The following is a 20,692-nucleotide window of genomic DNA, read 5'->3' as shown; positions in this document are numbered from 1 at the left end:
ATTGTGAAATGTGTTTGCTTAGTTCTACAGATGATGAATCATCAATCACTCTTAATTGGCTACAGCAGCTTGATATGTTGTCCTCTGAAACTGAGAGAAGTCAAAAGCAGTCTCAGTTCTTCTGCAACATTCAAGAAATTAACTTGGATCTAGATCTTTATATTTCTCCATTTGAGGACTGAATATAACATAGCTATTTCAGATTCATAGCAGAAAGTAGAAATATAGGACTATGTGTCCCAAAAATGTTGATTTTTTTTTTTTTTATACATATCTATGTGCACACACAGAACATCTCCATATATAATGTGATTTTTACTCCCTAGGTCTAATCTAACATGAAGAAGAAGTTTTAACTGAGTACAACACAGGAAACACCACAAGCATTTCACTAATAGTTTGAATCAGAAGACAGGTCATGACTGAAACAACAGTCAGAAGACAAATACACTTCCAGCCTCTACCACTGGTTTCAGACATCCTGAAAAACGTTTCATAAAAAGTACTCTTACCTACTCAAACACAACATAGATTATTCTTTTTTACTTTGAAAAGTTAAAATCAAAGCTCTTTAATACAGGCAACTAAAAGACTTGATTATGTATTTCTGATGAAAATTCTCAGATATGAAAAAAGTGTAGTATGATTTCTCACAAAGAAGGCAAGCTTGTGTAACACACATTGTGCCTCTTCATATCAAGTTGGGCCTTCTCCCTCTCCTTAACAGACTAGGTTAGTTTCCCGCATTTTTAAGATCAGAAACTCAAGCACATCCATCACACTCTGCTTGGAAAAGTATGAGTTTCTGCCAAAGATGACAGTAGCAGAAACAAATTTTGCAGACACAAAATTATCTTTGAAACAGGGAAAGCGTTTTCAATCAAATCATTTCCATCTGTCTGAAAAAGCATATCTGAAATTAAATATATCCAGAACAAAATCCTGCAATTTGTAACTCATGTGAAAGGACACAATTAACTTCTTTCTGAAGATCATCTTTAGGTCTGACCTTTAAGTTCAAAGCAGGCAAACATGAGCAGCCTGACTCAACAAAAAAACACTTGATAGTAAAAAATTATCTCATCCCCTGCAGTGTAATTGCTGGATTCTTTCACCATATCCATCCCTGCAAGAGAGAAATTTCTGCACAGTCTGATGTGCTGCTGCCTATTTACTACCTTTTGTAATATGTAAAAAATGAACAGGCCACCAAGATAAGTGGTAGAGTCTGCCTCACTGGACTCACCCACACTACGGCTCGACAGGGCTCTCAACCTAAGCTAAGGCCTGGCTTTTAAAAGGTGATCTCCACAGGTCCCGTCAATCTAGACTTCTCTATGACTTGACTCTACACATTTCCAAAAGACTTCTGTTGCACAAGAATATCTCTTCAGTATTCACTTGCAGCTAAACAATGTGATAAATAAAAGGCTTAACAGAAAATGTCTCAAGTATCTGAATAACTCTTTTAAAACTTATTTAACACTTTCAATTGTTTGCACTGACAACTGAAAAACCCTCCCAAACATTCAAGACATCTAGAAACAGAAGATGTCACATTCAAGGCAGGATTTGGTTTGATGTGTGAAATGTTTCACCCTGCGTGTTTTCACATGTGCTGCCTGACCTGTCGTGTGCGCCAGTGGTGAACGCCACCAGCAGCAGAGGACACGGCGGCAGGGGCCCAGCTGGGAGATGCTTCAGGACTTGCCCAAGCATCCCCCAAGCCGGCAGAGAGATGATCAATATAAGAATATAAGAGATGTGATATATACGAAGTCCTCTAACCTTACGTATATTACGCTGAGTCCCTCTTCAAGAATTTATGCTCCAATGACAGAATCAACAACCTAGTAACATAAGAACAAGTGACAGATACCAGGAATTTAAGTTGCAAAGCCAGTTTCTCAATTTTTCCTCAGCACCAATACTCTCATATTTTAACAAAAAGTATTACAGTTGTAAACATAAAGCACTGTATTTACATAAACTTTTACAAACATGCAAACAAAAAAGACTATATTTTCACTTAAGTATTTGGGTTATCTATGAATGAAATTTTTAAGGCCTAAGCAAACATTACTTAGAAAATCAGGCTGCAGCATATTTTTCAGCAGTTGAACTCTCCTTGTGTTATACAAGCATTCTGTTCTTCCTACTTCAGATACAACACAGCTTTTTACACCTACATGCAAAGTTTGATTCCAGAATTAGTGTATCTTCAGTTCATTATGCCATTCCCAGAAAACCAGTATTTGCATCATCATTTCATATCACAAGACAGGGAGTTGCATGCAGTAGCTATAGTTCATTTACTTAAGAAAACAAATTTCTTTCTCCTTTTTACTTAAACATGCATTTTAATACGTAAAATAAAAACCAGATAATTTAGCATAAACATTTCTGAACTTTTGCATTAGCCAGCTCAAAAGCTGTTTCACCACAGACTGTAGACATAATGGAACTAAACTAAAATAAATTTCAAACAGAAAGAACAAAAGCAACTCATCAAGCTTGACAGACAATGAATGTTTCATGAAATACATAAGCAGATCAGTGTCCAAAGATGCAAACAGAAACAAAGCAGCCCCATCCCAGATTTTTAAATAAATTTCATGCAGACTTTGAGAACTGGGGAACAAACCCAGAAATCACACCTAAAACCACCAGACTGTATTGCACAAAAAGATACAAGAAAGACAATTTTTTCTTAAATCCTTGATACGTAGCCTGTATTTTGCTTCCACAAGTGGCCAACAGCATATGCTTAAGTAAATGCAGATTATAAAAGCAGGGCAAGAATGCTGCAACAGTCCCCTCCTACCAGCATCAAGCCATCTGTGGCTTACACTCTTCCTACAGAAAGACTCTTCCTGCTGGTTTGACAACCCTTGCTAAATTTTCATTTAATCACTTTTTAAACCATTTAAACTTTTGGAATCAATATGATTACAAGCTGCAGGATTTTTGAGGTCTTTACAAGATATACAGATCTGCATTTTGAGAAATTACAATCCATTATTCTTTCTTCATGTGCATGCCACTTAAAATCTTACCAACTCCGTTTACATTAATCTTCCTCATTTTTTCCCCTCCAGGGAGCAGGAGGCATAGCCTGCTTGATCTTTTCTGGAAGACATTCCATGCTTTCAATCATCATTTTTTACTTCCCATGCATCTCTTTCAAAGCCCACAGTTTCTTTCGGAGGCAACAGAGAGCAGAACTACACATGAAATACGTGGTGTTTTTCTAAAGTGGTGCAAGAGCTTCACTTTTTTCTCTATTGTTTTCGTATTTTTCTTTTTGACAAAGGAATCAATATTTTGATGGAATCATTAACTATAATTCCAATTCTTCCCCCCTTGATGGATAGAAGCCTTTATCAACACTCAACTTCTGCCATTTGTCAAGAAGTGGGCCAGTACACCACAACTGTGGGCTTTGATAGGTTGTTTTCACTCTTTTAAATATTTTCTTTTGTCAACCTTTGTCACCTCACAATTCACTCCAGACCACCATGAAGCTTTACAGAACTGAAATACCTCTTGGTTGGGAAAGCAGAACATGTACTCCTTGAAAGCTCAGTACCTTCAGGAGCCTTGGGTAAGCAACCTGGTTGAGGTTTACTATAAAATTGTATTACCATACACCTATCTACACACTCATCGACTTTGCCTTACGGATTTGTAATGGTAAGCTTCCCCTCTGCAAAGCCTGCGACGATTCTTCCTCACCGTGGCACTTGTATCCATTCTGTTCTCTATCAGCTTTATTATTTGCTACAGATCAGACTTGCACCCTGAAGTTCTCAAGGTTTCTCCATCCCTTATAGCCTTGGTACTTTTGAAAAAATAAAATTAAAATATAAACAAAACAACTAAACAAAATGAAACAAAAAAACTCCAAAACAAAAACAAAGACCAACACTACTCACACATTTAGTACCTCCCATTACTTTGTTAGCAGACAATAACATTTTAATATTACGTGCTCTGTTAAGCAGTTCAGCAATTTCAGATTAGAGACCCTTTAAAAACTCCTAATTCTTATGATTTAATATGGATTCTGGTTTAAACTTCAAATCAGGATTTTTTTTTTCCTGACTCATTCCCTATATTTCTACTATAGGAAATTTCCTCAGCTTCCATAGATAGCAACAAGGCAAATAATGGTTTTTTGGTCTCCTTTAACACTTTTATATTCCCCTAATGCTTCTGTGATACCATTATCATCTACTAGCCATACAGATATGGGTGTGTTCTCTTCTTTGCTATTTGTTCATACCAACTTTATCACAGGGTTTTCATAAGGTTTTATCGATAGCTGGTAAACACTTACTCTGACTGATAAGACATGCGACAACGAATCATCACATTAGGTCTAAGCATTTTGCTCCCTCCAAAGTGTCCTCAACCCTGTATTACTCTTTTTGAAAAAAAAATGTGCTTTAATGAGCCTTTTCATGACTACTATGAAGCTGAATTTGAGCATATGTTTGAGCATGGAATAATTAGAACACTCACTATTACAGACCAGCTCTTCAATTGCTACATCTTAAACCAACTCCTGGGTAGTGCTTGAGAAGGACTCAAGAGCTGCTCAGTACATCTTAATTGCACGTTAGCTGTCAATGCAGTTGATTTATTTACCTAACATGACTAAGCTTTCTGTAAAGCACAGCAAATTAAACATCCATAACTACCTAATTGATGCTTTGGAATTAAGACTTTTCCGCACATTATCCCTCCTCATTCCTGGCTTGTTAAAACAGCATTCTCAGTTTAAAACCACTGATACTTCAGCTGACCATGTGTAAAGACTTCCGGCGTTCACATATAAGCAAGGATCCATTTGTTTTTGACATAGTTACCTACTGATGAAACTATTTATTGAGACCCTGTTATTTTCTACTACGTTCTACTTGCTCATTTGCTTGGTTGGCGACAACTGAAGACTGAAATAAATGTTTTACTAATGTTTTATATTCATCCTGGCAAGGACAGGCTGCTGCCACAGAACAAGACCATCACTATATTTCTCAGTCTTGCTTCCATACCATTTGGTTGTATGAACAAAAGCTACACATCCACTTTTTTGCACAGCCTACCTCTTCAGTAATAATTTGTCATGTAATGTGACCCTTCAAACTTCCTTATTTTTTCTTAGAAGTTTTTTTTCAGGACTAAGCACACATGCATAGCAATGATGATGCATCCATATACCATACTTTTTAAAGCATAATTGTAACAAACTATTATTACATAGATTGATGTAATTCAAATTTCACAGTTTATTCAAGATAAGAAAAAGCTACACCTCTAATATTCCCTCCATGAACACAAGCATACAGTATATTAAATAGGTGTCATACACATACAGAATAGACTCATAGAATAAAATAAATCCTGGCATTTAATGGTGATTATTCTAAGCCAGGCGTGTGAGCATATTTATTACAAAGTAGGTGGTTACTTTGACTGCTAGAATCTTTTTTTTTTTTACCTTAAATACAACCCAGAGTTAAAACTGATCAAACAATGTTTGTGGTAACCCCTCCCACTTCCTGCAAAAAGGGGACTTCATGCTTTTTCATTATCATCCTGATGGCAGAGGCAATCATTTGCTTCATAATTTTTGACGTCTAGGAGAAAGTTTCGTATACCTTTTTGTTAAGCAATCAGTCCCGTGAACTGTCAAAGACTACATGCAGCTGAGGACAACAAGCCCTTAAACAGTATGAAGTTCTAAGAACAACTGGAATCAAATTAAAAGATCCCTTTGTAATATGGGAAAATCTACGTTTTATTTTTAACCTCCATTTTTGCTGTAGATATCTGACTGCAATTACTTTTTGTCCTTTTGAAAATGGGCAGTTTAAAAGACAATTTAGAAGTTAAAAATACTAAGCTTTATTTCAGACTTAAATACAAGATCCTTATGAGTTCATGATACCTTGAGAAATGGCAAAAAAACCAAACATATTCCCACTAAGTAGCCCACTCACTACATTAACTTCAAAAGCAATTTGCAAGTAGGGATGAAAAAACAAGAAGTAAAACACATGACACTGTAAGACTCTTACCCATTTCAAGCACTAGAGCTTCAATGGTCACATGCAAGTCTATATATGAATTATACTCCTGGTAACCTTCTCATTAGAAAAAGCATTATGCCACTTCCCTCTTGCCATAGCTCTGAATCACAGAAAATAATAATCTTTTCCAGATACAAACCAGGAGATAGCCAGATAGCCAGGAGACTACAATTTAATGATTGTCTATAAAATTCATCGAGCCACATTTGACAGGGAAAAAAAAAAATTCTGGATAACAAAAACATATGGGCTTAAATTTATTTTTATGTCTGTGCTATGCCCTCCCCAAAAGGTTACAACCATATCAGCTTTGTAATTTTCAAACTATAATTTATATTTGGAATAGAAAGCTCAAACTTTGAATCAGAAGTCCTGATGTAAGATCTTTCAAATGAAGATTTCAAAGTGATCACACTGTTATTAAAGTCCTGATTTCTTCATTAGATTCTGATACAGGAAGCAGCTCAGACTGAGATGTGTGAACGAACACAAGAAGAAAGAATATGAGTATCACAGTACTCTGAAAGCTCCAGTGTGGCTGCCTTCAGTACAGCATACATGCATTAGATTATTAATACAACAAAAACTTTATTTTCCATCTTCTATCTTTTATTTACATCCAAAAGAAATATTTTTGAAAGTTCAGATTACTTAAATTAAGACAACCACTCATAAAACTACTCTTTCTTTTCTCAGATACTGATCAGCAAAAGACTACTTAGAAAGGTCACCACTACACAATATTAACTCCACCTTTGCTGCACACTGTGTTTTAAGGAAGTGCTTCTTTTATCATTGCTTACCAAAGCTGCAGAGTACAAAATAATTAACGTATTCAGTTCAGTATTTACTGGATCCACAAGTTCATAATAAACTATTATGAAAAAGTTTACTTGCACTGACCGCACAAATGGTTTATATAGATACGCGTATACACAATTTTTATTCAACAGTAATCACACTTCATACTGCACTAAATCTATGCCCCTCCTATTTGTTCATTAAGACCATTTTAGGACATTTTTTGTTTGTGATTAATTAAACATTGTTATAAACTACAACAGTCAAAGAACTTTCACAACCACCTCTGTTACAAAAAGATACTTGGTCTTTCTAACTGTTATTAAAATCCTGTAAGCTTCTTCATATTTCAGAAGCAAGTGTATAACTCCTTGGCTATTTGTGATCAAATGCAAACATCTTCCACCACCAGCTAGTGCCCATCGGGAATCTATTTGATTACATCTAATACACCTAATCTGTGCTATTCAAGGCTTTTTAAAATTATAATTTATTTTATTTAAGTCATTGGTATATAAAATTGGTCATATCTACCACTACAGAGGTCAGCGTCAGAAATCTTTTATGTAAGTTAAGAGTTAGTGTATGTACTGCCACAGGTACAAGCTGGATACAAAAATAAACCTATGAAGTTGCACATTTCCCTCACATTTTAAAGATATTGGCAATAAATAGCAGAAGAGTCTCTAACTTTGCTTTAAAAGGTCCTCAAAATTAAACTTTATTGTTCTTTAAAACAGACATTTAAAAATGTTCCTCTCCTTGTGAGGGTGTTTCACCCTGATCCAGCCCACCCTCTGAGTTACTGAGAGCAGTTGTGGGCATGGGAAAGGGAGATTTTTTATTTGGAGGGGAGGGTGGGAATGTTATTAAAGTGAACTCCTACACCGAAGTGTAAATGAACCAATCACCCAAAGGGTGGAGGTAAGAAACGTCTTAGTGCCATGTCACCTGCCTCAAGTTCATCATTGAAAGGCCTGGAGCGCAACAAAGGAGACACACAGCAGCTTCTGTTTTCTTGTGAAAAGGAGGCGACCAGGAAAGAATGGCCCCAAGTGCTGCTTTACCTTGAATGTATAAGGCAATGTTAATAATCTGAACGCAGAATTTTGCCTTGAGCTTAAGCATACAACGTAAGATTTGGGGATGGAGGTCAAACTTATCCCCGTTTCTCTTTCTTTCTGCATCTAAGACATAACTAAGGCTCTTCCAAACATCGCTAACCATCAGTTGATTTTCCCCACAGTGTTAGACAATTTCAAAGGAGAAACTATTTCTCTTTATAGCAAAATTTCTAAGCATTTGAGATCTATTTATATGCATAATTATGCACACATAATCACAGAAAATAAAGTGTCATGTCTTAAATCATAAAGAGAAAACATCCAGTGTCTCATTTCACTGCAGGTGATGAAAATTTTAATCATACTTCTCAGGCACTTAGGCAGTCTTTATCCAGCTTTCAAACTTTTATGCAAATGCAGCTGTCCTATTCTAGCAATTTTATTTACTGCAGTTATAAAGCTCTATTTCCATTTCAGGATAATGAAAACAGAGGTTAATTTATTCCTATTCACTTTCTCATCCACTGCACAAGATCCAGAACAGCATTCTTGCAGACATCACAGTCCATTAGCCAAATGAAGCAAGCTAAGACTCCGCATTTTCTGGCTTTCCCAATTTGCAGAAAAAAAACCCTGTGATTTTATGCCAGCTGCTGCACTCTCAGCCCATGCAATACCACCATGCAGAGCTTTATACACACCACTACAACATGCAAGGTTGCTTGCCAGGCATGCACAGGGCATTAGTTTTACATGCAACAGAACCACACCTTTGCACAAAACATCTGCATTTGAAAGAGCATCTATCTACGTTAATTAGTAGCACAGTTTTAAAATTAAAGTATGATAGGAAGCCAGCCAAAAAAAAAAAAAAAAAAAAAAATCAAACCAGTGCCATGCTACTTATATTTAATTTACATATCAGAAGCTTTCTAAGTGTACCTCATACTATTCAAGTGGACAGATGAGTCCTGTATAATAAAATAGTATTTAACACCTTTAACAAACTCCAACATTTCAATCTCAATTTGAAAGTTTAAAAATATCTTCCCCCAAGTTTCTCTCAAACTGCAAAGCTGCACATTGCAATGCTGAAGTACGTTGGTCATCAAATATTCCTGAGAACCAAATGCAACGCAAATTGACACTCAAGAGTCCCACATTTAAGACAATTAAAAACACAAAGCCATAAAACACGCCTGTATCCGGCACTGACTAAAATCTCTTCACATTAAATATTTACAAACCTAACTATACTTCTATTTCTAAGTGAAAAGAAGGAATTACAAGACCTGTTAAGATCACTAGAACAGCAAGCACTACAGATAGTGAGTGCAGAATTTGCATTATTAATGGATCATCTTTTTTAAACTTATCTCCCTCTGTGTTTATGAGCAGACACAAAACCCACTTATCTTAAGGGTTTTTTCAATCATCTTAGAAATACCTTCATTCTTTTCCTGACACAAGAAATAAACAAAATTAAAACAGACTGAAGAGCACTGGGCAGCAGACATTACCCATCTGAACAAAAACAAGTATTAAATAGTGTAACATCAACAACCATGTAATCTCATACCACATTAGCATACAAGATACATAGAGTACCAGAAATTTTAAGAGGGAAAAAAGAGAAGTAAATAAAAAATTCCAAACCGTAATCCACAATAATAAAAAAAAGGTGATCAGCAATCATGCTGTAGATGTCTTACTAAAAGACTCTCATATAATCACAGAAAATAAAGTGTCATGTCTTAAATCTCAAAGAGAAAACATCCAAGTGTCTCATTTCACTGCAGGTAATAAAATTTAGTTAAGCTGTCAGAGTGTACATACAACTCTAAAATAAAAAGGACAAAAAAAACAACCTAGCATGACAAAACCGCTGGTTAGATAATGCAATTAGAATGAAACCTGTTTAGCAGAAAAATTAAATACTACAACAGAACAAGAACAACATACCTGCAAAAAACAGAATGTAAGCTGGTGAAAACAGGCAGCTGTGTGAGTTTATCAAAGTAGACAGGGGCTACCATTCACAACATTGGTCAAGTGTAAATCTGTTTTTCAGGCTTGGGTTAGTCTTTTTAATCTACAATAAAAATGCTGAGATGCTACTGAAAAATTGTTCTTTGTTCAAGGTAAAAAAACAAACAATAACAATAGGAGGAAAAAAAAAGTCTAAAACAACTGAGATATTTTGGGAATCAAATCAAACATCACAACCAAATGCATTACTGCTTTGGAATCCTTCACGAGAATAACTACATTTGATCCCAACTTAAAGAAAAGCTCCAAGTAGCCCCTTCAGAGAATAAACACCATCAGAATGCAGCAATGATCACTCACTTCAGGAAGTTTTTGAGATTCATCATTCCTGAAGAGGGAAAGGAAAAAAAAAAAAAGGACAGGTGATCAAGGCAGAAGAAGTGAAATTCCCCTCAAAATGAAAGCTCTGTCATTTTTGAGTTTCACACACACACAAACAGCACTTCCACAACACACTATGTACACAAGATTCTTGGTATAATGTTTTAAAGTGCAAGCACAGTTTCACTTACAATTCCCATAAAATCAAATGTGACTTTTTTATTTAAGAGAAAGGAATTTCCAAAATAGAATCATCCTTTTTGCACTTTAAGAAAAAGCATCCAGTGTAACTGCCTTTCACAAACTCTTGAGAAGCACAGACAGATGTAAGACATATTTGAAACAACTTCTGCTTGTATTATAACACAGTTTTGGAAAAGAATGAATGATACAAAGATTTGCAACATCAGAGAATAAAACCAATCCACTGTTTTTGTAGCTGCGTCTAAACAAAAACAACAGACTTATTAAGGATTCTTGTGCTATATTTTTCATTCTCTAATTCATATGGCTCTTCAAGCATATCTCACTGATACTAAAACCCACGCACTGCTGAAACCAGGGATAACATTACTCTGAATGTTGCATCAGTTACACAGTTAGTATAACCTCTACATTCCCTACCCAAACTTCAATGCTGCTCTTGACTTCAGCATCATATTAAGACCTCATATTCCTCAAGACTTCAAGTTCTTTCAGAAGCTCCCACTTCCCAACTAAAATCTCACCGTCCATAATACTCATATGTCCACACTGAAAAGTAAACTGTAAAACTTCAAGTTAAAGAAAAACACCAAATAAAATCAAACCCAGAAACCCGCAAGGAAAGCCAAGCAAAATCTGCAACACCAAGAATACACAAAAGCTAAGACCATGGATACAGTAGAAAGAAGCAACATGAAAAACGGGGGAAAAAAAACCCTCAATATTCATCAGTTCAAATGAAATTTTATCAAGCCTTTCCTACCTGTTTGGCAGTTTTTGCTTCCAATTGTGTAAAATTAAGAACTGAAGAACACAGGAGTTACAGAAGACCAAAATGTTGGGAAAATGCCTTACAATCTATTCCAAAACCTGAAACTGGTAGAGGGCTTACTTTAATAAATAAATAAACAAATCTTTCTCAAATCCTTGCTGACTGGCACTTCTGTTCTCACTCACATCATGTATCAGCTACTCCACTACCTTGCCTGGGATCAACATTTAGTCAATACACTATGTCATCCAATTCATCCTTGTAACAATGTTGGCACAGTAGCTGATGTCTTCCAGTTGTTTGGAATTTTCTCAGTGTCCTAAGATTGATTAGAAATCAATAAGGGAGTACTGCCAGGTATTTCAAACTCTTAGAACTTGTCAGGCCTATTTTTAGCATCTTTTACATTTATACTCAAAATGGGACGTACCATATAACAAGTATCATCTACCTTTTCCCTTAAAACAGATATTTTTATTTAACACTTCCCTACATTCCATTAATATATCTATATAATAAATATACTTTTTTTTTTCCTTCTTTTTGTGGGCGGGTAGGTTTTTCTTAAGTTCTGACACTAGGTGGTTTTCACAGAAACAAAACACACCAGCTACCATTTGTTCAATTGCTCTTGTACAATATTATCTTTCAGTAAAATTCCACAGAACTATTTTATGTTTTCCCTGGTTGTTTGGAGACTTTTTGTAAGTGTGTGATTGTTCTTAAAGGTTTGATTTGTCTAACAGTAACCTACAGTTTCTTCTACTAGTTACTCATCAAAAGGACACAGTGATAACTGCAAACTATATACGGAATATTTCTTGGTCTGTATCAGATTGACTAGCACAGTTAAATTACAATACTTTTGGCTTTCAGACATGCACACTACAGTTCTGCCTTCTCTAACAGATACAAACTATCAAGCTTCTTACTCAGTTCTATTTTCTTCATACCTCCCTCTGTATCTGCAGAGTTGTTTCCCGAGTCACTTCAGCCTTTGATGCTCCACTGGCCGTAGCTGTCCTTCCTTTGCAAAAAATATTTTCTCCTGTCAAACCACCAATTTACACATCACACAGGAAAGCTCTCTGGCTTGATGCAGAAAAACATGAAACTCCCTTCCCCCTGCTTATTTGAGTCACTGAGCTACCAGTGCCTGTCACAGAACTGAATGAGAGGCACATGCAAGTTTGCTGGTCGTGCTTCCCAGGCTCCTGGCAGCCTCTGTTTGCTTTGAAGTAGTAACTAATCAGCAACTCGATAAAAATATCCACACCAACAAAAAGCCCAAAACTGACAGGTAGATGCCACCAAAGAAGGCTTTGTGAGTCCATGATTTCAGCTAGGAGTTCCGCCAAGAACAGGGCAGAGGGAATGACTAGACCATCACTGGTTGATGCTTCCTTCTCCATAAACACCCATGTGATAATTCTCCCTGACAACTAAACAAGTTAGCATATTTATCAACATATTACCAACATGCTAGCTCAATATCTGCTATTCTCTGAAAGACTCCAGAGAAGGTCTAGAATGTACATCTGACATCAGTGGCCAAGCCAATCTATTTTCAATTGTATATGAAGAAAACACTTAAGAATGGATACTGTTGTTATCCTGAAAAAAATGAAACAATGGTTAAGTGGAGATAAGAAGAGAGAAAAAGTTAACAATGAGAGGAACAATAAACTGGAAGAGGGTAGAGAAAACGATCAACCAGAACAAAAACCCACAAAACAGTAAAGATATTTCATTATAAGACATAAATGCACTCTGGTCACAAGGTAACAACTTCTCATTTTAAGCGTCAGCCTAACAATTAGTGCTCTAGCATACACAGCAGAACAAAGGTATTTAAAAGCTGCCTTGTGTCACGAAGATGTCTTGAAGTCTTTCAAGATTAGATTTTTAAAAATACTGAAAATCAATGTTAAAACTTTCAAAATATGTAAAGCTTTCAGCAAGGACATGTTTCAGGATAAAGTCAAAGTTCCACCTGATAAAAAAAGTTTTTTCTTCCTTTCAAGAAAAAAAGCAAATATTTGATATCCATTCTCCATTAACATTTTTCAAACCTAAATACTACACACTTTTCTACAAAAGTGTTTAGATGTGCACCCTGCCAACCACCCCCTTTCTCAAGGGATACTAAAGCTCATCAATGTTGCCATTCTACACAGCCAATAACTTATTACATTTAAAAAATAAAAATTCCTACTATACACAGCTTCTCTTAAATTAGCTCCATAAATCTGACATATATGACACTTCATACCTCCAATGCAGAAGGCAACCTGGAAAGCAGTTCACAGGGCCAACCAAATCTTACTGTTATCAAGTCAAGTTTTACATCTTCATGATTGGACTCGATGATTCTGAGGGTCTCTTCCAACCAAAATGATTCCATGATCTTTGCAAAACAAGATGAAATCTTAACTGCACTGAAACCCTGCTAGGTAAAGTCAAAGTTCAGCAAAGCGAGCAAAGAGGAGGGAAATGCTGCTGCAACCTTCAGGTTGGTTTTTTTTTTTTGGTTTTTGGTTTTTCTGTTTTAATAAATCTTGGTTTGCAATAGCAAAAAAAAAAAAAAAAATTAAAAATCACCATTTATCCTGCTTGCTTACTTTAAAATACATGTTTCAGAAGAACAATTAAAACCAGAAAATAAATACTGTACAGACAATGGTGACTTGTATATTGTGAAAATAAATGCCTATAGCACATGCAGACAACAGACAATGGCACAATACCAATCTCTTTGTATTCAGCACAGAAAAGACTCTAAAAATTCTGGGGTTTGACTTCTAAAAAAGGACAATTAATTTTGATGAAAGATGGAAGACAGTCGACTGAGAACCGCATTATCCAAAAATACAAACAGAAATTTAGCTCATCCAACATTTGTACAGTAAAATTAATTCCAGAGGAGTAACACGATAATGGTCTTCAAAATGAATTTTTAACGGTTTACTCTAGGTTTAGGAAGGTTTTTTCAATGCACCCAGCGCTTGCAACATGTACACGCATTTCTGTATTGATTGTTAACCTAGCTGATTCTAAAAATATAACAGTTATATATATATGCAAAGGAAATGAGAAAATGAAACTAGGAAGGGTAAAAAGAAAGAAAAACGCTTGCAGCTTGAGACTTTCCCAGGCCATTTACACATATACATAGGTAAAAATACAGATGAATCTTCCCATCTCTGGGGTGAGTTCTACTCCAAACATTAGCTGTTTTGAGAAAAAATAAGATTCAGTGCTTAATTATACCCTGCTCCTTCACCATCCTATGTATGCATGTGATGGCAGCACAATCTGAATGGAGCTGTTCCTTTCACATTTCACGAGACCTACATCGTCCAGCAGGATCTTTGCATGACAGACTAAGCAATTCAAGGATCACTGAAGAACCTTTTAGAAACAAGTTTCAAACCTCTTCAGTCGGTACTTCCAGAATTCCAAGCAGTACATCCACACTTTTCTTTATAAAGTACATACCAGGTACACATCCATATCATTTTGCATTATTTGCAGTTTGGAGTTTTACAGAAGTGTTGCTTGACTCCTGACTTGCAGTTTAATTAAGCAGCCTTTATTCAAGCAGGGAATTCTGATTTGCTCAGCTTGGCCCTTCTATAAACCACCAGTCCAGGCAGACAAATCCCAGATTTTAACACAAAGCACTGACAGTTTTTGTTCAGTCTATTAAAGACTTTATATTTAGATGAATATTTTTCCCCCCAAGACCTTTTGTGGACTGTGCATAATGCAGTATGTTTATTGTAAAGTTTCCTAGACTGTAATATGGCTGAAAAGCGATACAGAAACAGCAGTGCAGGGAACTGACTGGGAAGGGAACCTCTAAATCTAATCCTTCTGTCAGCTTGCTGCCTCGTGCTCTCTGCAAGTAGACAATTTTAAAGATAAACTCACTCCTTACACAGATTAAGAGTAGCTGCTATGCAAGTAAACGACATGAAGTTCTAAATTAGCTGTATTTCATTAGGTGACCAGAGTAGAGAAAAAAATGTAAAATATTTTACATACAAAGAATGTCTTTCTAAAAGGACATTATGTTAAAAAAATACATTAAACTTAGAGTCAGCTATTCTGTATTAATCCAGACACAACCTGGTGAATCATTAGATAAGGCATGTGAGTACCAGGCTTTTTTTTGTTCCTGTTAAACATCAAAGAATATCTGTAATTCAAATCGCATTATTTAATTCATATTTTGCTTTTTTATCTTTGAATATCCCAGAAAAATGGTCATACTAGAGTGACCTCATCTTAACACCTGTTCAGAGGTCAGACTGCCACAGTAACATACACCAGGAATGTTCTGCATTTTTTCTCCCTCACAATTCACAAATCAAAAATAGATGAAGCACAATCTTAATGAAATGCAATACCACAGCTTTGTAAGAAAATATGTAGGGATTAAAAATGACAAAAGGGATATTCTTAAAGACTCTTAAAATACTGCTTGTTAACTGCAGTCTAAAAACTACAGTTTTGTTTGCCTATTATACAAAAATACCATATTTCTGGTTATTGCTTGCTTGTTTCTGAAATACTTCAACAGTGGCTGATTGTGTATAAAAATGTAAAATAATGTAAATACTCGACTTAGAAAAAAAAAAAACAAAAAAGAGAGTCTGGATTAGTAACAACTGCTAGTCAGAATGTTTTATACAGTAAGCATCATTTTACTACAGTAATGAAGTTGGAAAAAAAAGATCTTAATGGCAGAGTGTTGTATTGCATCAGATAATTTCACTGAAGACTAATCAATTAATATTCAGACTGAAGAAAACATGATGGAGACCTGAGGATATGTAATTACTGTCATGACTTTTAAAAGCTACCATTTAACAACCATTTTTTAAAAATCCAATAAAACTTTAGACTTTGCCAGAGTTAGCTCTAACTTGAACTTAACTCTAAATTACTATTTTACTGATGTTTTATAACTCATGTTGTTGCTCTCTAAAATAAAGCTATTTCTCAAGAATAAGAAGTACGTACCCCTTGCCTAAGATGGCAAAGAAGCAACCATTTGAAGATTATTCTCCAACAGATGAAGTAGAGCTAGATGGAGAGAGCACTATACATAAATCCCACTTCCAGTTTTACTATGAAAATCACAGCTCAGCTTAAACACCCAGTTGCCCCATATATGAAATAAGGAGGATATTCACATTTCTCTGAAAAGCTTTCTATAGTCAGACATGAGCACTACTCTATTCAAGAGTTACATATTGCCACTTTTGAATTAGGAGTCTATCACACACAAAAACAGACAATGGACCATACTACATTTACAATCGCCAACTGTGTAACTGTATTTCATTGTGCAGCAATCTAAAAAAATTTCAGTAAGATTTTATGGTAATTAACATCACATCTGATATATTTCAAGTTCATGAAGCCCTTCCATATACATCAGCTAATCCACACAATTTTATATTTCTCTTTTCCTGCTTCAGTGGCTTTTATACCCACACACCGTATCGTTTTCTTATTTAAGCCCCAACCACGCAACTGGATCCACAGGAAAAGGTTTCAATGAAGCTGTAGCACAGAACACATGAGGATGTGCGCTTGCGGGTCTCCTTGCACAAATCAGTTGACAAGATAAAAGATGCAGACTGTACAGTCTAAAGAGCTTGCCTTATAATCTGTGTAACACAATGGAGTCATGCTTGGAGGAAGGTGGACGATACTAAAGACAGATCAAGCTACCGAAATAAAGTACAGCAGAAACACAAGATTAAGACCAGTGTCTAATTCTATGGATAACACACAGGCTGGGTATAAATTCAGTTTTATAATAAGAAAACATTTCTCTCTTTTATTTCTAACTTGAACATGCAGTCTAAAGTCAATGGAAAGGCCAACGGGTTACCAGCTTAATCCCATCTGCCTAAGTCATAAGATTCTTATTAATAATTCCACTGATAAATGAGAAATGTAAGAAAAAACTCTTTCCAATCTATCTCAGTTATTAAGAAATACATAGTTGAACTACTATCATTTATCCCCCTCCATTTGACAGGGCCTTTCACAGACAAATAAAACAATAAGAGAATTGTTCTATTTAAGAAAAAATGAAAAGTATTATAAAAGACAAATTAACGGAATGACGAAAGAACAGCTTGAAATCACCTATATTCATTTTTAAAACAAGCAAGTTTCAGTTTAATATTATCTCCTCAGAAAAATCCATTTAAACTGAGAATATTACTGTACAAAATCAAGATAATTATCTCCAAACCCAGAAACAATTACACAAGAATGGGAGGGACATAATCCATTTATGTATTATTTAAATAAAGCAGGCCCTTCTCCAGAAGTCTCTCAGTAAATACGTCAATGTCTTGCCACAGAGGTTCAAACCCTGTCTGTACCTATCACGCCAGAATTCTAAAGCCCAAGCTCTCCTTTTATGCCGCCTGTTATTGCATGTCTACGGATGTTTTTGCACTATCCAGCCCCGGTACTTCCATCAGGCTTCTAGACGAGGTGGTGTTGACACAGCTGCACTACAAATCAGACTCCACTCCTCAGCCCGAAACTGGGAAATATTCCCGCACCTTCCGTGGCTGCACGGACTCTGCCACACACAGAGGGAGCCCCCTTCCCCATAGGCTGTTTCTCCACACGCATAAAGCTCTCCCTGGCACATCCCCCGCGCCATCCTCTCCCTCTCTATGCTTCCTCCCTACAGGACAGCGTCCCGACTCCAAAGGGCCACCAGCTCCAGACGGGGCCTGGTGTCATTGTCTCTCGCTTTCCACCACCCCCCGTCCCTCCCTCCTCCCTCACCGCTGCCTGTCACCTGCTCTCTCCCCGCCGGCCGTCTGCTTCCAGGTCAGCTCAGCTCGGTGCCTCCGTCTCTCTGCCTATTCATCCTGCGAGCAGGGAGGAGGAGAGCCCGCCGGGCGCCGCAGCGCCCTCACCGCCCCTGTCAGCCAGGGCAGTGCGCGGAGGGGCCGCTCTCGGCCGGGGGCAAAGCTCTCCCCTCAGCCCAGGGGGCTTTGCTGTCAGGCGACAATAGGCCTCGGCCCCTCTGCGCCCCGACCCCGAGTCTCACACAACTCAACAGATCCTCCACTCTATCCCAAAACCTCTGCCACGGCACAGCCTGCAGCCCCACCTCCCCCGGCCCTTCCCCTCCGGACAGCCCCCTCAGCTTCTTTTCCCCAGAGAGGCCCCGAAGCGGCTCTCTCCCTTCCCCCTCCCGGCCCGCGGCACGAACGCACACCAGGCAATAGGGAAAGGGTGCCCAGGAGCGCGACCCGGCCCCCGCTTCCCACCCCGGGCTGCGCCTCACCTAAGGCCACCTCGCAGGCTTTGCGCAGCTGGGAGTGATGCGCCTTCTTCACCTCCTTGTCGGCCAGAATCTTCTCCAGGGCCCGGGTCAGGAACATGTTTTTCGTCTTCTTCCCTTCATACATGAGCGCAATCAAGCCGGGAGAGGAGGAGGAGGAAGAGGGGTGGGGTGGGGAAGGGAGAGCGGGGCACCGGCCGCTCCCGCCGGGGGAGGGCTGCGAGGGACCGGGGCAGGCGGCGAGGCCACAGGGCCGGGCCGAGGCAGGCGCGGGGGAAGGGCTCCCGGGGAGGGAGGGAGGGCCGCGGCGTCCCGACGCCCGCTCGCAGGCTCCCCGCGAGGGGAGACTGGGGTGGGCCCAGGCGGCGGCGACAGCCAACCCCCGCGGCTGAGGGAGGACGAAGCCTTCTCCTTCCTTCTCCGGCACCCCCCGCCCCGCTGCGTGTGTACGCGGACGGCGCCCGCGACGCGCTCAGTCCCTGAGCCGTCCCCGGCCCGCACCCGCCTCCATTAGTAGCGGCGGCGGCAGTAGCGGCGGTAGCAGCGGCTGCAGCAACAACCTGCCCTCGCCATGTTGGAAGGAAACGACGTCAAGGCTGCGGCCGCACGGCTGCGGAGCGGGAGGAAGCGGCGGCCGTGCCCCGGCCGGGCGGGCGGGGGGGGGCGCTCGCCTTCTGCCCGCCCCGCGGGCGAGCTACAGGTGGAGCAGCCCGGCGGGAGGTAGCGGGGAGGGAGGTACGGAGATGGCCGCTGCCACCTGGGAGCTGGCTGAGGAGAAGGAGGGGCAGGGCTTCCCTTCCGGGCCACCAGCACTAGGAGGGGAGGAAGGCTCCTCCGGGAAGCGCCACCTGTCCCTGAGGGAGAGCTCGCTGGAGGCAGAGGTTCCTTTGTGGAGCAGCTGCTGTCCCTTCCCCGGCCTCCCCTGACAAGAAGCCCCCGGGGCTCTGCCTCACGGGAGGAGTGAGCGCAGAGCAGCACTGCGGCGCGGAGCGTGGAAGGAGCGCGTTAGGGTGCAGGACGTGACCGGGCTCCCCGTGGTCCTCCCCGGGCAGCGCGGTGCCCGCCCCGCCGGCACGCCTTAGCCCCGTCCCCGCCTCTCCCGCCAAGGTGGCAGCGCCTCCCGGGAGGGGCGTCCGGCGCGGCTGCGGCAGCCGCCTGCCCTGGGCAGTGCTGGCCCTGCCCGGGGCGTGATGGACCCGTCCGCCTTGCGTGTTCACGGTGCCCTTGGTGCTCGGGTGCTCTTTCCCTGTCGCCTTCATCCTCTGGCCTTTAAATACAGTTATCCCAAACTTCTTCCTCATCGTGCATGCACTCGGAGTACAAAGCATTAAAAAAAAAAAAAAAAAAAGCACCTTCACGTAGAACTAAACAGTGACTTGTGTGGTTTGTTATTTTGTTGCTACAAATTTGTGTTGTTTTTTTGGTGGTTTGGTTGGTTGCTGGGTTTTTTGTTTGTTTTTGTTTGTTTTCCTCTTACGTTCTTTGGCCTTTTTCCCTGCTGGAGTGCTATGGGGTGATTTCCTCAAGATTGGGTTCAGGGGCAAGAAAAGCTTGGTCATCACTCCAGCTTACTGGTAAGCAGTAAAAACAAGATAGAGCAAGTCTTAGCACTCAGAGGCACACCAGTATTTAAAAGTAGACTATGGCACTGGGGGTCTGGTTTAGAATATTTTCACTTTAAACAGAAAATGTTAATTAAAAATGAATGTGGAAAGCACTGAATTTCTAGACGTACCATTCAGGCAGAGTGGGACAGGGCTACAGCATCACCGTGCAGAAAGCAGAGGTAGTCCTGGAAACCAGGGACATTTTCTAGTCACCATCAGTTAGAATCCACCTAGTATTTTGTCACCCAACTGATTACTGAAAATATCAAGGGGGTACACCTGATCTTCACCTTATGACAGCTTTGGGAGAGAGTTAGAAGTCATCACCAAGCCAATTGATTTTTGAAAAAAAACACAAAGGCTTTTTTTTTTTTTAATGACTGTACTTGGGTTGGTTTATTCAAAAGACTGCATCTTCAGCAGCACAATTACTAGGCATGATTTAA

General features: G+C 39.3%; 1 protein-coding gene across 2 annotated transcripts in view; it reads right to left on the bottom strand.

Moving 5' to 3' along the window:
- Window positions 1-19,652, bottom strand: part of ARFGEF1 (ARF guanine nucleotide exchange factor 1) — a 93,992-nt gene extending 74,340 nt beyond the window's left edge. Inside the window, exon 1 of one of the 2 annotated variants that reach the window (XM_065830340.2) lies at window positions 18,643-19,652. In XM_065830340.2, the coding sequence (XP_065686412.1) occupies window positions 18,643-18,766 (124 nt within the window). In that variant the 5' untranslated portion in view covers window positions 18,767-19,652. The remainder of the gene's footprint in view (window positions 1-18,642) is intronic. The other variant, XM_071804038.1, reaches the window with a different exon arrangement.
- Between the last annotated feature and the right edge of the window lie 1,040 nt (window positions 19,653-20,692).

The sequence above is a fragment of the Patagioenas fasciata genome, chromosome 2, assembly GCF_037038585.1.
Source record: "Patagioenas fasciata isolate bPatFas1 chromosome 2, bPatFas1.hap1, whole genome shotgun sequence".
Lineage (NCBI taxonomy): Eukaryota > Metazoa > Chordata > Aves > Columbiformes > Columbidae > Patagioenas > Patagioenas fasciata.
Note: the sequence above shows the minus strand (reverse complement) of the source record. Positions and strands in the feature narration are given on the sequence as shown.